Below are 15,967 nucleotides of genomic sequence, written 5' to 3'. Positions count from 1 at the left end.
GGCGTGGGTTCGAATCCCTTCTCAGACACCAGTCTGAGACCAGTACTGTAACCTCTCTGGGCTTTGATTTCCTCATTCCTAAAATGAGGGAGTTCTAGATGTGATGGCTTCTGAAGTTCCTTCTGCCTCTACATTGATGATGCTAATGGGCTTCTCTTCCTCTGGGTAATATAACGCAATATGATAGTCCTCATGTGCACTTGGCACTATGTTCAGTGTGATCCACAAACACTGGTTAATAAGTTCTTGGTCATTTTAGGACATGGTGCCTATTACCTGATTAAAGGATCGCTGGAATTTTTAGCATCTAAATTCTTGGTTCTTGGGTAGATTGCAGTTGTTCTCAAGCATGGATCCAGGCTGCTTGTCCATCTCACAGATTTCAGCCAAATCAGACTGCTGCTTACTGTCTTTTATGTTTCTGCTCCCTCTTCTCCCACAAAGGCCCCTCGTCTTCCCTGGCCATTCAACACCCATCCCAGGTGGGCACACTAGTGTTCTCCCTCCCTCCCTCCCAGCACTGGCCCAGATCTTTTCTAGGTACTGTGTACTTCTCCTTGTATCAGAGTTGATTATCTTCCCCCTTAGATTAGCTCATATACTCCCTGAGAGCAGGGACTGTATCCTACCTTTTTGCATTCCTGGAGCTTGGCCCAGGACCGCTGATGAATGGAAATGAATGTCACCTGGGAGAGAGTTGGCAGGCCAGAGCGTTGTCTCCACATCACTTATTCGGCATGATTATGACATGCCATGCTTCTCTTGTTGCAAAGACTGGCATGCCACAAGGCTGGTTTGTGCCTTCACCACTGAGGAGAGATGAGACCTCAGCTTCTCCTCTTAACTGCTCCAGTCGGTTTCAGGAGGAGTCAGTAGGATCAGCTGGTATGGAAAGCTGGACCATGGGAATGACTGTGTTTTGTCCCTTCCTCCTCCCAGCCCCCCATTCTGAGACAGTTGTGGAGCCAAGGCATTGGGTGTGGCACACAGAGAAGGGGCCTACTGTGGCCCTCACAGAACAATCCCCAGGTCTTTTATCTGGAACTTTATTTTCATTTTTTTCCCCCAGAGGCCTCTATTATTTTATCTCAACATGAAAATTGGAATATATCTATGTAAAATGTCAGGAAATGAGAAAATAGATTAGCCATGATATAATTCACTCTGAAGACATTTCCTATCTCAAGGAATTCCTCTATAATCTAGCAAGATACATCTTTTAAAAACAATCATTGCATGAATCACTTGGAGACATTTTATTATTTAAAAGTAAAGATTATTAAAGTAATTCAAATAATATTTAAAAATATATATAAGGGGCAGCTAGGTGGCGCAGTGGATAGAGCACCGGCCCAGAAGTCAGGAGTTCCTGAGTTCAAATCTGGCCTCAGACACTTAACACTTACTAGCTGTGTGACCCTGGGCAAGTCACTTAACCCCGATTGCCTCACTAAAAAAAAAAACCAAAAAAATATATATATATAAAATAGAGCTGTGGGCATTCGGACCTATAACGCCATTGCCATTAAGAAATCCAAGAAGGGGGCGGCTAGGTGGCGCAGTGGATAAAGCACCGGCCCTGGATTCAGGAGGACCTGAGTTCAAAGCTGGCCTCAGACACTTGACACTTACTAGCTGTGTGACCCTGGGCAAGTCACTTAACCCCCATTGCCCCGCAAAAAAAAAAAAAAAAAAGAAAAGGAAATTCAAGAAAGGAAAGCACTCTACCAATACGGGTGAACAACAATCCTGTAATTGATAGTTAGTGTCCTGGGAGTATAACCTGGTTAAGTGAAATAGGCAGTCACACAGCGCCCTAAATCCAGGTCCCCCTGACTTTTAGGTTGGCCATGCTACCTTGCCAAATACCGAAAATAATCCTTGCATCCTCTCCACCTCCCCCAAAATACAACCAAATAAGAGGACATGATTTTAAAAATCCTTTTAAAAATGTTTAATAGAAACCATACACCTGCAAAGTTGTCAGTAAGTCTCTGATTGACATAAGGATCTGGTACCAGGGTAATACAAACATTAATAGGGTCCATCAGATGACCTCTGCTTTTGAGATCTGGAACAAATTTCCATCTGAAGTACAAAACCTCCTGGAATAATAAAATGAAGGCAGTTGTTGACTTTTTAAAAAAATGTTTAAAGAACATTTCTTGTTTAGTAATTCTAAAAAAGGTTACCAACTTTTTTTGGAACTTTCTGGATCCAAACCCTATCCATGCATTTCAATTTGTGGCCTCAAACATCAACGTGACTGGGTACCTTGGAGTGGTTTCTGTACCATCCTTGGATGGTCATCCTCAGATTTGCTCATCTGCTCCATTCACAAAGATGATCGCAATGAACTGAGCTCTGGGCTTTAATGACCCAACACAGCAACAGATTAACAGACTATTACTGCTGCAGCCTTTTCCGTTTGCTCAGCATGAGGAATTGTAAATGGAAGAAAGCAGAATTTCCAGCTGACAAATGGGTCCACGTGTAAAATTGTTTCTGTTACCTTAAGCTCATGACTCCTAAACCAGTAAACCGTGGCAATGAGAAAACTGTTGACAAAATACAACCAGGGGACGTTCATCTCCACGTAGGCTGGAATCTGTATGTCCAAAACCAGAATGATTATCTGAAGGAAAACAAATGGGAGCCAGGTTCCAAGAAAACAGATGAGGAGCTTGGTCAAGAGCTGTTTTTTACAGATGACCGTGTGATCCCAGTCTGGTGCAAGGGGAAAGTACAAGGCGGTCTCCTTCATATAGGAAGTGATGTGAAGGGACTGAATCAGCATCAAGACTTCAGACCAACAAGTTCCAAAAGCCACCAGCAGGACACCCACCATGAAAACTGACAGCCAGTAGCTCTGGATGCTAATGTAGAAGGGACACTGGTAGGAAGGAAGACCATGTTTACTCAGGCTTCTGTAAATAACGGGGTCTCCCAAAACATACACAAGGGCTGCAATCCAAATAAAAATGACTGAAAAGAAATAAAAGACGTTTTGACAGAAGTGCAAGGTCTTTGATGTCTGAGAGATGTTCAAGTAGTGATCCAGACCGGCTAGAAGAAAAACCGGGCAGTGCAGGAAGCCGTAGGCAAAGGACATAATTTGAGGTAACAGGCAGATGTGGTATTTTGTAAACCTAATGCCCCAAAGGGCAAAGTCCTGGAAATAGGCTATAAAAGATAGGCCCACCAAAAGCAAGAAGTCAAGGAGCACTACAGACATGCAAAAACATTCCAGAAAACTTTGGTAGGTGTCCTTTCTTCGAATGGCTATCATTAGAATGTTGAGGAATGTTTTCACAAGTATAATTAAGAGTACCATGCAGCTGGGATCTAGAGGTGGGTGCCCAGGATATGACAGGAGCTGGAAGGTGTGATTATCCGGAGAAATAAACATTTTTTTTTTCTTCAGTTAAGTCTCAGAAGGCCTGGTGAAACATGGAACATGGAAAAAAAAAAAAGAAAAAAAAAGGTGGTTGTTTCCTATACCTGGAGGAAAAATTATTTCAGGCTTTACTATATTTTCTATGTACATAAAAAATTTTTAGTTTTCTAAATTGTCTCTTCCCAACAAGAAGACCTAATATAATCCATTCATTCACATAACCAAACCCAGTTTTGGAAATCAGGTTCATTAAGCACCTATCATGTGCCAGGCACAATACTAGATGCTGGGGATACAAAGACAGAGAACCTAAGTTCTTGTCCACTAAGAGTTTACACTTTAGTAGGGGGAGGCACGGATTGGTTTCTATAAACTAAATTCTTTTTTTTTTTTTTAACGTGGCAATTGGAGTTAAGTGACTTGCCCAGGGTCACACAGGGTCTGAGGTCGTATTTGAACTCAGGTCCTCCTGAATCCAGGGCCGGTGCTCTATCCACTGCGCCACCTAGCTGCCCCTATAAACTAAATTCAAAGTAATTTCAGTCTGGGAACATTCAGAGCTGAAAGAATGAGGGGCGGGGCTGGGGGGCGGAGCCAGTTGAAAGAGGTATGGCCAGTTGAGCCAAGCCCTTAAGAGATCTACACAGCCATGATACTGAGAAGATGACAAAAGTCAAAGGAGAAGTTGTTTTTTTAAAGGCAGCAAAGAGTGATGGAAAGCAGTAAGCACAGTGCTGGACAGAGTGCTTGGGATCTTGTGACTTTGGGGAGGACACTCATCTTCTGTTGGCCTCAGTGGCCTCACTGTAAAAATGAGGGCACGACTACCCGGCTGACCTAAAAATTAAGGTCTAAAGTTCTGTGGCTGAAGTGGAAAGGAATGAGGGGTGAAGCAGTTACCCACATCCAATATGACCTAGAGTATGGTTAGGCTGGACCTAGCTTTCTCTCTCAGATTTTTCACTTAATCTTTCTTAGTTCCCTCATGCTCTATAAGTGCAGGAACAAACTTCATTTTTATATTTATGTACATCACACAGTAGGCACTTAATACTTGTTCATTGGATTGATTCACATTTTTACAGCACCTTAAAGGTTTGCAGCATCCTTTACAAATGTCTCATTTCAGCTTCCTGGCAACCCTGTACACCACATATGTTATCCCTCTGTAATAGATAAGGAAACAGTGATTAAGTCACTTAACCACGATCCCAAAGTTAGTGACAAGTGGAATCTGAACGCAGAACTTCTTTCTTCCAATTCCTTTTCTCAATTTATTATGCCATGATATCTTTCCACAAAGACAAGCTGTCACATGTTACTTAGGGAAATCACAAGATTATGACCATAGAAATCTGAGCACATGCCTGAAAAAGAGCTTTGGGGGGACTTCTGGCCAAAAAATAACGTCTACCTGGATGGTCACAGGCAAATTAGCTCCCCATGTCTAGTACAGCAAAAACCTAGAAATCTCAACAGGAAAGATAATGACCAAGATGTACAATGAGAAACTACACTAAGTCACTTCTTCCATCCCAGAACTCCACAGAAAACCACCCAGAAGCCACTGGGCAAGGTGATATGAAGCCACTGGAGCTGGCTGATTAAAGAAGACACATGGTCAGATCTATGATAAAGGAAATTTCAGCAATGTGTAGGGTGGACTTGAGCAGTGAGAGGCTTGGGGCAGGGAAACTGCCATTGTGATAATCTAGGTGACAGGTGAACCAGGCTAGCAGCTGTTTGAGTGGAGAGAAGGGGCCAAATCTAAGGCATGCTGTAAAAATAGAAATAACAAGGTTTGAGGTGAGAAGAGTAAAGAGTGGAAGATAATACCAAAACTATGAACTGGAAGGATGGTGATGACTTTGGTAGAACAAGGGAAGTTTAGGGAGGGAAATGACTTCAATATAATATATAATAATGATTTTATTAAAGATAACAAAACAACATACCAAAGCCTGTGGGATGCAGCAAAAACTGTAATCAGGATAATTTACATCTCTAAATACTTATACCAATAAAAAAGAAAAAGAGCAGACCAATGAATTGGGTATGTAATTTAAAAAGAAGAACAAAGTTTAAATCCCCAATTAAACACCAAATTGGAAATTCCAAAAATTAAAGGTAAAATTAACAAAATAATATAAGAAAGCCATTGAATCAATAAAATTAGAAGTTGCTTTTGTGGGGGGGGGGTGCGAAATAAAAACCAAAAAACCCAGTAAAATAAACCACTGGTTAATTTGATTTAGAAAGAAGAAAATGAAATCGTTAGTATAAAAAATTAAAAGGGTTAATATACCACTAATGAAGGTGAAATCAAAGGAATTATTAGGAGTTATTTTGACCATTTATATGCCAATCAATTTAACAATTTAAGTGAAATGGAAAAATACAGAAATATAAACTGCCTAGGTTAATAGAAAAGGAAATATCTAAAAAATTGAATATGTCATAAATGAGCTTCCTAAAGAAAAAAGCATCAGGACCAGATGGATTCACAAGTGAATTCTACCAAAAATTTAGAGACCAACTAATGCCAATCAGTATTAAATGAATTTGGAATAATAGGCAAAGAAGGAATCCTACCAAATTCCTTTTATGAAACAAATAGGGTGCTGATACCCAAACCAGGAAGAACAAAGACAGAAAAAGAGAACTGTAGAACAATGTCATTAATAAATATGGATGCAAAAATCCTAAGTAAAATACTAGCCAGGAGACTGCAACAATATTTCACAAAGATTCTGCATGGTGATCAGGGGGAATTTATACCAGGAATACAGGGATGGCTTAACATAAGGAAAACTATTAACATAATTGATGATGTCAATAAAAGTAACAAAAATTATATCAATAGATGCAGAAAAGCTTTTGACAAAATACAACACTCATTCCTATTAAAAACACAAGCATAAAGTACAAATGGATTTTTCCTTAAAATGATAAGAAGTATCAGCCTAAAACCATCAGCAAGCATTATTTGTAATGAGAAGCTAGAAGCCTTCCCAGTAAGATCTGGAGTGGAACAAGGATGTACATTATCACCAGTATTATTCAGTATTTTGGGGTGGAGGGGCAATGAGGGTTAAGTGACTTGCCCAGGGTCACACAGCTAGTAAGTGTCAAGTGTCTGCGGCCAAATTTGAACTCAGGTCCTCCTGAATCCAGGGTTGGTGCTTTATCCACTGCGACACCTAGCTGCCCCCAATACTGTTTTAAAAATGCTAACAATAGCAATAAAAGGAATGGGCAAAGGGCAGACTGAGCAATGAAGTAACAAAACTATCTCTTTTTTTTCCCTTGGTGTTATTTTATTTTCCAATTATATATAAAGATTGTAAAACTATCTTTTTGCAGATGATATATTTCAAAAATCCTAGAGATTCAACTAAAAAGTTCGTTGAAAGAATTGATTATTTTAGCAGAGTAGCAGGATGTAAAATAAACCCATATAAGTCATCAGCATTTCTATATATCACCAACAAACCCATGCAAGAAGAGATAGTAAGAAAGACCTTTAAAATATCTCTAAACAGTATAAAATACTTGGGAGTATACCAGCGAAGACAAACCAAGGAACTACATGAACATAAATAAAAACCACTTTTTTATATACAAATGAGGTCATTTAAATAATTGGAGCAATATTAATTGTTCATGGCTAGACTGCCAATATAACATATACATTCTGCTCACTGTCCCAAGAACAGCTCCTGGGTGATCTGGAGGAGAAGGCCAACGCTGCCGGAACCAGCAGCCCCTAACCCCCAGCAGGGGCTCAAACTCTGTCGACTCTGAATGGAACTTCTTCAGAATGAGGATGGATGCCCCCCCCCCCCCCAAGAAAAAGCCTCCTACGGGGATAAGCAGTGCTTTGGCCGGCCTGAGCTTGGGGTGTTGTCTGGTTATGGAGTGCCACCCTACTTTGGGAGTTGTGTATCCAGCCAGTTTGATGGGATTCCTTCTCCCCCCACCCCCGCCAAAAAAGAGCCTTTTGTCACAATAAGGAGGAGGCCCAACTAGATCACCCCAGACTTTTTCAGTAGTGCTGCCTTATTCATATCTTTATAACTTCTTCCTACCCTAGAGATTGAAAGCCATTGTTGGGGGGCAAGTACAATACCTCTTTTCTTTGTTGGAACCTGATATGGCAGAGATGGTGGTTAAGTGGAGGGCTGATTCACAATAAAGTGCATCATCTACTGTAAAAAAAATTGTTGGGAAAACTGGAAAGCACTGGCAGAAATTGGGTATAGCCCCAATACCTTACACCATTTACCAAGATATGGTTAAAATGGATATATGACCTACATATAAAGGGGAATAGCATAAGAAAATTAGAAAAATCAGGAAGATATTACTTATTAGACTTATGGATAGGAGAAGAATTTGTGAACAAATGAGCATTATCAGATGTAAAATGAATAATTTTGATTAAATGAAAAAGGTTTTGTACAAGTAAAACCAATGTAGGCAAGATGTAACAATTGGAATAACACCACCTGTTGGAGACTTACTGTAGCAAAGCGCCACCATGAGGTGAAGGCCTCTGAGGGCAAGCAATGTGGTCATGGTCCTTAGCATCAGGAAGTGACATTTGCTCGTGGGTGCTGTCTATCAAGGCTACCAGCCAATCAACTTGAGGAGCCTCCCATTTTCTGGGAGGAGGACACGAAGTAGGAAGCGGATGCTGGTGGAAGGGTTCAGTCTCTCTTTTGGTTCCTTACCTCACCATGGTGGGTCAGGTGATAGGGTCTCTTAGAAATAGTTAGATTTTTACCTTTCTCTGATCCTAATGCTCTTTAATAAATACTTAAACATTTAAATACTCTTGCTAAAGCTTATAATTTGTTAGCGACCACTCATTGGATTTTAGATAGCTTAGCTAGAATTTTAGCCCTTACAAAGATTAGATGGAAAGCAGAAAATTGTGGGGGTGGGGAATCTTTATAGTTTCTTAGATAAAGGTTTAATCCCAAAATTATAGAGATCTTTGTCAAATTTATAAGAATATGAATCATTCCCCAATTGATAAATAAATGGGCAAAGGCTATGAACAGGAAGTTTTTTGATAAAAAAATAAAAATATACATAGTTATATAAAAATTCTCTACATCATTATTTATTAGAGAAATGCAAATTAAAACAATGTTGCAATATCACACCATAACAAATTAGCTAAAATGATAGGAGAAAATGACAAATGTTGGAGGGCATATGGAAAAAAAATGGGACACTAATACACTGTTTTGTTTTGTTGTTTTTTTGTTTTTATGGGGCAATGGGGTTAAGTGACTTGCCCAGGGTCACACAGCTAGTAAGTGTCAAGTTTCTGAGGCCAGATTTGAACTCAGGAACTCCTGAATCCAGGGCCGGTGCTTTTTCCACTGCGCCACCTAGCCGCCCCCACTAATACACTGTTGGAGGAACTGTGAACTGATCCAACTGTCTTGGAAAGTCTGTTCTAAAAAAAATTTTTTTTTTGGTGAGGCAATTGGGGTTAAGTGACTTGCCTAGGGTCACACAGCTAGTAAGTGTTAAGTGTCTGAGGCCAAATTTGAACTCAGGTCTTCCTGACTCCAGGGCCGGTGCTCTATCTACTGAGTCACCTAGCTGCCCTGTTCTAAAATATTTATAGCAGCTTTCTTTGTGGTGACAAAGAAATGGAAATTTTGGAGATGCCCATCAATTAGGAAATGGCTAAACAAGTGGTGGTATATGATTGTGATGGAATACGATTGTGCTGTAAGAAATTATGAGCTTAATGATCTTAGAAAAATATGCAAAGACTTGAAATAATGAAGTGAAATGAGGAGAACCAAGAGAATGTCATACACAGTAACAGCAGTACTGTTCAAAGAACAACTGTGAGCAACTAAGCTACTCTGAGTATTACAAGTATTCAAAACTACAGGGGCAGTGAGGGGGCACAGTGGATAGAGCACCAGCCCTGGAGTCAGGAGGACCTGAATTCAAATCCAGCCTCAGGTACTTGACATTTACTAGCTTCGTGACCCTGGTCAAGTCACTTTACCACAACTGCCTCAACCCCCCCCCCCAAAAAAAAATATGTTATCCACCTTCAGAGAAGGAACTGCTAAATAGAAGTATGGCTTTACGTGTGTGTCTGTGTAAAATGGTATTCTTCTCTAGTGTGGGGTGGGGAGGAAGGGAGGGAAGGAGACAGTTTGAAACTTAAGATGGAACAAAACTTTTTTTTTAATTTTAAGAAATGAAAAAAAGAGCAGGAGAACTCTATATGCTCTCTTAAGAGAGGGATTTTTTCTTTAGCTACCTAAACAATAAAATAAAATCAGTATAAAATGTTTGCTTTTCTTCTGGCTAATGACAGGCCCTGCAGTGTTGAATAATTAACGTACTTTTAAAAAGGAAAAGAGAAATGAGGAAACGAAGGCCCAGAGAGTGTCCGGAGGTCCCAGCGTCATGTGTATCGTAGCTGGGATCTAAAGGAAGCTCCTTGGGCTGGCATTTTAAGCCCCGGAACTCTCATGTTCCGGCTGAAATGGCCAACACCTGCCTGCCACAGGTGGGAGAGAGGGAGAGAATGGGGAAGAGAAGGGGAGGAGAGGAAAAGAGAGAGAAGCAAGGGGAAGGAAGGGAGGAGGGGGAGAGGAAAAGGAAGGGGAGGAGACAGAAGAAAGAAGAGGAGGAGATGGGAGGCAGGGAAGGAAAGGGAGGAAAAGAGCAGGGGGAGGAGAGGGAGAAAAAGGAAGGAAGGAGAGAGTAGAGAAGGGGGAGACAGGTGGCAGGGAAGGGGGACATAGTAACCAGCTACAATGTAGGAGGAAAACCAGGACTACCCAGTACAGGGCAAGTTAAAGGAAGAAAGCAAAGAGATTTAGAAAAAGAAAGGGGGGGGGCACCTAGGTGGCGCAGTGAACAAAGCACCCACGCTGGATTCAGGAGGACCTGAGTTCAATCTGACCTCAGACACTTGACACTAGCTGTGTGACCCTGGGCAAGTCACTTAACCCTCACTGCTCCGGAAAGAAAGAAAGAGGAGGAAGGGGCCGTGGGTCCCTTGGAAGTGGTTTCCCAGGGCAATGGGAGTGGGCCAGCTTGCAGGGAGCTGAGGAAATAATGGTGGTCGGTAGGGCAGAGAAGGAGCCTGGGTGGGCTCTGAGCTCCCTCCGGGGGCTACCAAGTGTTCCTGGTCACCCCCACCTAAACCCACGTGTGTCCATAAAATAGCAGCATCCTCCCCTCCCCACAGGAGTAAAGAAGTGATTCTTGGGACTGTACTTTCCCATGGCTAAGGGGGAGGAAGAACCTGTTAAGCAAGTTCAGAGGGTGATCTCGGTCACCTCGGGGTGACCCTGCTGAAGGCACAGCCGCCCACACACGCCCACACCCACACCTCAGCTGACCCCCGACTGTACCTCTGGCTTTAGGGACCTGCACGCCTGGCCGCCAAGTCCTCCACAAACCTTTCTGAGGCACTCATGGCCTGGGGGAAGGCTGCTATCTTGGCCTCCATCAGTATCAATAAGGAAATCCAAAGCACTGATACAAACTTTGAGCTGACTCAGTTTCACTGCCAAAGCTTTGGGTTGGAACTAGGGGTGTGTCTCTGGGGAAAAAATGCTGACAAAAATCCAAGGTTCTCACTACTTTGCTCCTCCCACTCCCCAAATTATTATTCCTTTACTTTGTATTTACGTGGATGTGTACAGTGGAACGGAAGCCCCCAAGGGCAAGGCCTGTTAGAGGTTTGTCTTTGTATCCTCATACGGTGCCTGGCACATAGTAGGTGCTTAATAAATGTTTGTTCCCTCTTCTTCATGCCTTATCAAGCACCTGCTAAGGACAGAGCACTGGAAATGCATCAGACTCCGGCTCCCGAAGAGAATCTCGGATCAAGTCAGCTTAAGAGTCAATCCACAGTTAATTTAATAAATGCTTAGACCCAGAGGAGGAGGAGCAGAAAGTGGAGGCCGGGATTCCAATGGTCTGTCGATGATACCCCCCTAAATGCTTGGGGTCAGCCGGGTGGGGGAAGGGGAGATGGATGAGGGCTTCTTTCCGCTGGCTCAGCCCGTGGCATTCTATTTATAAACCTGATTAGTCTCCATAACCTAATACCCTCCCTGCTCCAAACAGCCACTGTGCTGGCTCCCGGGAGCATCAGCTCTGGGAATGCACTTACCCAGCCTCTGTCGGGGGTGACTCCTCCGTCCAGATGGTGTTTCTAAGTGGATTAGGTCTGGCCCTGCTTCCTTTCCATCCTGAGCCCACCTCAGCCTCTCTGGGATGCCGTGAAGCCGACGAGATCTGGAGGGTCAGAAAACAGCCGTTGTGAGCTCCCATTCTTTCTAAAACCGGGGGTCACAGTCGACAACTCCTTGCTTAGTCATCAGTATCCAGTATCTCCTTTTAGTAAAGGAGAGCAATGATATTTGGGGTAGAGTGCCGCTCCAGCTCCATCCTTCAGCTCCATCCGACAAGGGTACTCCCATCAAAGAGGGGCCATAAGCACGAGCCCCGAGGCACTTTGGGTGGGGATGGCTATTCAGGGTTAGGTTAGATGATGTCTGAGATTCTATGAAGTTAGGTGTCCTCTCTCACTTACATTTCAGATTCATACCCATCTTCCCCTCCCCACTATATAAAGTTCAAATCAACATTTATGAAACACCTACTATGTGCCTATGAAAGGTATAGGGGATAGAGCGACAGCTATGGGCGTCAGAAAGACCTGGGTTCAAGTCCTACCTCTGACAGATGCTGGCTCTATGATCCTGTGGGCAGCTAGGTGGCACAGTGCATAGAGCACCGGCCCTGAAGTCAGGAGGACATGAGTTCAAATCTCACCTCAGACACTTACTAGCTGTGTGACCCTGGGCAAGTCACTTAAGCCCCATTGCCTTAAACATCCGGGGCCATCTCCAGTCCTCCTGATGTATATGTTGCCATTGGATGGAGATGGCTCTGGAGGAGAGAGGGAGGTTGGTGACTACACAGCCCTCCCTCACTCCCTCATATCCCATTCAGTGCAAGTCATGACATCACCCTGACCTCATGAAGGACAAACAGCCAACAAGAACTTCAATCCTGTGACTTAACAAGTGACTTAACTCTAGGTGGAAGTTTCCACTTAGACGCCAAATCAAGGATCTGGATGGAAAACAGAGGACCTGCCAAGTACCACCCTGGCCCTGGCCCTGGCCCTGGGCACACAGAGATTAGAGAGAAAGGGAGCATTTCCAGCCCTCAGAATTCTCCTTCAGTCAGGAGACCCGACCACACGCGCAGCTGCTCGGCCAAGAGTGGCCAGGAGTAGATTCAGATTGGGCAGCCATGGAGAAGGACCCAGGGCCCAGGTTCATTTTCTCCCTGATCTCAATTCCCAGTCGATGTCTCCCATATCAAAGCAAGCTAGAGCCCCATCTCTCACTCACTCACACACACACACACACACACACACACACACACACACACACACACACACAGAGATTTACAGCTGCAAGGGGCCCTCTCAGGTTTATGTGAGGAAGGGCGAGCATCAGCCTGAGGTCCCATGAGAAGTAAATCAGCTCCACGGGGGCTCTTCCCATTGGACCACAAGAAGCATTTATTAAGCACCCACGGACACTGAGGGGGATGGCTGGGGATACCATGAAAGGCAAAAAACAGTCGTGCCCTCAAGGGGCCTGCAGTCTATTGGTGAAAAGAACACGTAAATCGCTATGGACAGTGAAGCCATACACAGGATAAATTGGAAATAATCAACAGAGGGAAAGAATGAAGGGGAAAGGCTTCCTGCAGAAAGGAGGATGGTGGCTGAGCCTTGAAGAAAGCCAGGGAAGCCGAGAGGAGGAGACAGTGGGAGAGGATTTGGGGGGACGGCATCCAGAGGCAGTTCGAGGAGTCTGGAGATGGAGTGCTTTGTTAGAGGAATGGGCAGGAGGCTGGGGTCCCTGGACCAAGGGAAGGAGGAAGCGGGGGTGGGGGGGGTGGAGACAGGGAATGAAGGTCTTTCAAGACTAAACAGGGTTTTATGTCTGATTGCGGAGGTGACAGGGAGCTGCTGAAGTAAGGGGGTGATGGGGTGGGATCCCCGCTTTGAGGAACATCCCTTTGATGGCTAAGGAGAGCAGGGACTGGAGCGGGGAGAGACTGGCCCACTGGCCACCTAGTCCCACAGTCCAGGTGCCAGGAGTGTCAGAGGAGAGAGAAGGGGGCATTTGAATTGGAGAAATGTTAGGAAGCAAAAATAGACAAATCTTAGCCACAGATTGGATATGGGAGGCGAGAGAAAGTGAGGCCGATGACCAGGTGGTGAGTCAGGGTGATTAGCAGGATGGGGGTACCCTCAACAGTAACAGGAAATCGGGGAAAGGTCGGGGGGGATAGGGTGGGAATAAAGAGCTCAGTTTTGGACGTGTTGATTTCATGATGTCTGATAGTTGGTGGAGAAGAGAGATTCTGGGTTGGTAGGAAGGTTGGGCCTGGATAAGCAGATCTGAGAATCACTAGTATAAATATGATCATATTACCACACCAGGATTTTTCTTTTAGAAAGTTCTTTTTGAATGAAGACAAAGCAAAACCCAAAGCAAGAACAAAAGACTACAAACACTCTAACTAAATAAAATATATAAAAATGCAGAATGATGAAAAGTAGAACAACACAGGTACCACCTGTTATTCACCACTTTTTTTTTTTTTAGTGAGGCAATTGGGGTTAAGTGACTTGCCCAGGGTCACACAGCTAGTAAGTGTCTGAGGCCGGATTTGAACTCAGGTACTCCTGACTCCAGGGCCGGTGCTCTATCCACTGCGCCATCTAGCTGCCCCATATTCACCACTTTTTAAAAGAAACGATGGCGGGGTGCTTTGTCTTTGACAAGGTGGTGTCAAGGCGATAAGCCTTGTTGTTAAAACAAGAAGGCTTGAGGAGACACCTGACCAAGCAAAGTCATCCCAAGGGCACTGACGGATAAAACTGGAAGGCAGGAGACAAAGGAGCTGATGACAAATTATTTTGACCATTCCCACTGTCTTTTTTCTTGTTTGTTTTTTTGCGGGGCAATGAGGGTTAAGTGACTTGCCCAGGGTCACACAGCTAGTAAGTGTTAAGTGTCTGAGGTCAAATTTGAACTCAGGTCCTCCTGAATCCAGGGCTGGTGCTCTATCCACTGTACCCCCCCCACTGTTTTTTTGAGAAAGACAAAACAACCCTGAAGAAAAGAAGGTTCTGCACCCTTGCGATGTTGGCTACGCTTAAGGGTTTTTTCTTCTTTTTTTAAAATAATCATTTTTATTTAAAGTTTTGAGTTCCAGTTACTATCCCTCCTTCCCTCCCCGAGTCAGTAAGCAATCAGATATAGGTTCCACATGTGCATCACATAAAACATTAGATGGTTTCTTCTGACTAGACGTCTGCCGTACACTCGAAGTATGGAGACTTGGACAGCTCTGACCATCACTAGGGATGTGGATCCTGGCGATCCTTCACCTGATTTTCAACTTCCTCATCTGTAAAATGGGGATAGTCATTCTTGCCTGAAAACTTTAGGATTTACAAAATAAATGTCAATGATCTTAAAAGCTGCTGTCAGGCCCCGGGCCTGACTTCAACCCCTAGAACTTCCTTTAAGAGACCTTGTCATCCTGGCTGGTGTTGATTCTAACCCTTGTTTTCATGTGGCCACAGACTTCCGATCAACCCTGTAGCAAAGCTGACTTTGAAAGCTTCATTGCATAAGAACATGGCCCCACCACTGTTCCCCCTCCTGTTTTCAGGAGTCTGATAAGCCAAGGGGTCTCTCATTACTTTAAAGCCATCCCTTGTAGAGGAGTTGTCACCACATGTTCAGTTGTTATAACATGATCAGGCATTTAATAAAACCTAGACTTAGGAAATTCATTCATTCATTTTTCCATCCATCCATTCAGTATTTAAGCACCTGCTCTGAAGGGTGGTGCTGGCCCTGGAGTCAGGAGCCCCTGAGTTCAAATCAGACCTCAGATACTTAGCTGTATGACCCTTGACAAGTCACTTAACCCTCTTTGCCACAGTTTGCTCATCTGTAAAATCAGCTGAAGAGGGAAATGGCAAAAACCACTCAAGCATCTTTGCCAAGAAAACCCTAAAAGGGGTCACGAAAAGTCAGACACAACTGAAAACAAATGAAGAACGATTCTGAGTGAGGGAGGCACTGTGCTTGTTGACGGATACAAATTAAGACTGAAAAATGGTCAGTGCCCTCCAAGACTTTGCTTTCTGTGGGTGGAAAGACAGCATGTACATAGGCAAGTTAAGACAGGGTAACTGAAGATAACTTGCTCACCACCAAGCTGTGGGGCCTAAGATGAAACACAGTTCTACTTCCTCCCCCTGCACCCCACACTTCAGAGCTTTCCCTACCTGTTTGGTGCCCATCCAAGTCTGCCAGCTTCAGATCTGTCCCATCAGGGCCTGGAAAGCCAAATGCCTCAGCCCATCTAGAGAGCACATCTCTTCCAGGAGGCCTTTAAGGTGTGATGGGAGTGAAAGGTGGGAGTTTCAAGCACCCCCATGTAGGGAGGCAGGTACGGTGG

The 15,967-nt window shown here is 43.8% G+C and overlaps 1 protein-coding gene across 2 annotated transcripts in view; it reads right to left on the bottom strand.

The window, feature by feature from the left end:
• Positions 1 to 1,947: 1,947 nt before the first annotated feature.
• The window catches only part of GPR160 (G protein-coupled receptor 160), a 28,228-nt gene continuing 14,208 nt past the window's right edge, over positions 1,948 to 15,967 (bottom strand). Inside the window, exons 2-4 of one of the 2 annotated variants that reach the window (XR_006355729.1) lie at positions 11,571 to 11,695; positions 2,197 to 3,440; positions 1,948 to 2,105 (exon numbers count right to left, since the gene is read on the bottom strand). Coding sequence is in view for 1 of the 2 variants with exons in the window: in XM_043996815.1 (XP_043852750.1) it covers positions 2,396 to 3,409 (1,014 nt within the window). In the remaining variant the exon portion in view is untranslated. Of the gene's footprint in view, positions 3,441 to 11,570; positions 11,696 to 15,967 lie in introns of both variants that reach the window. The other variant, XM_043996815.1, reaches the window with a different exon arrangement.

Source organism: Dromiciops gliroides, chromosome 3, assembly GCF_019393635.1.
Source record: "Dromiciops gliroides isolate mDroGli1 chromosome 3, mDroGli1.pri, whole genome shotgun sequence".
In the NCBI taxonomy this organism is placed as follows: domain Eukaryota; kingdom Metazoa; phylum Chordata; class Mammalia; order Microbiotheria; family Microbiotheriidae; genus Dromiciops; species Dromiciops gliroides.
The sequence above is the reverse complement of the archived record's forward strand: the minus strand, read 5'-3'. Positions and strand labels throughout refer to the sequence as shown.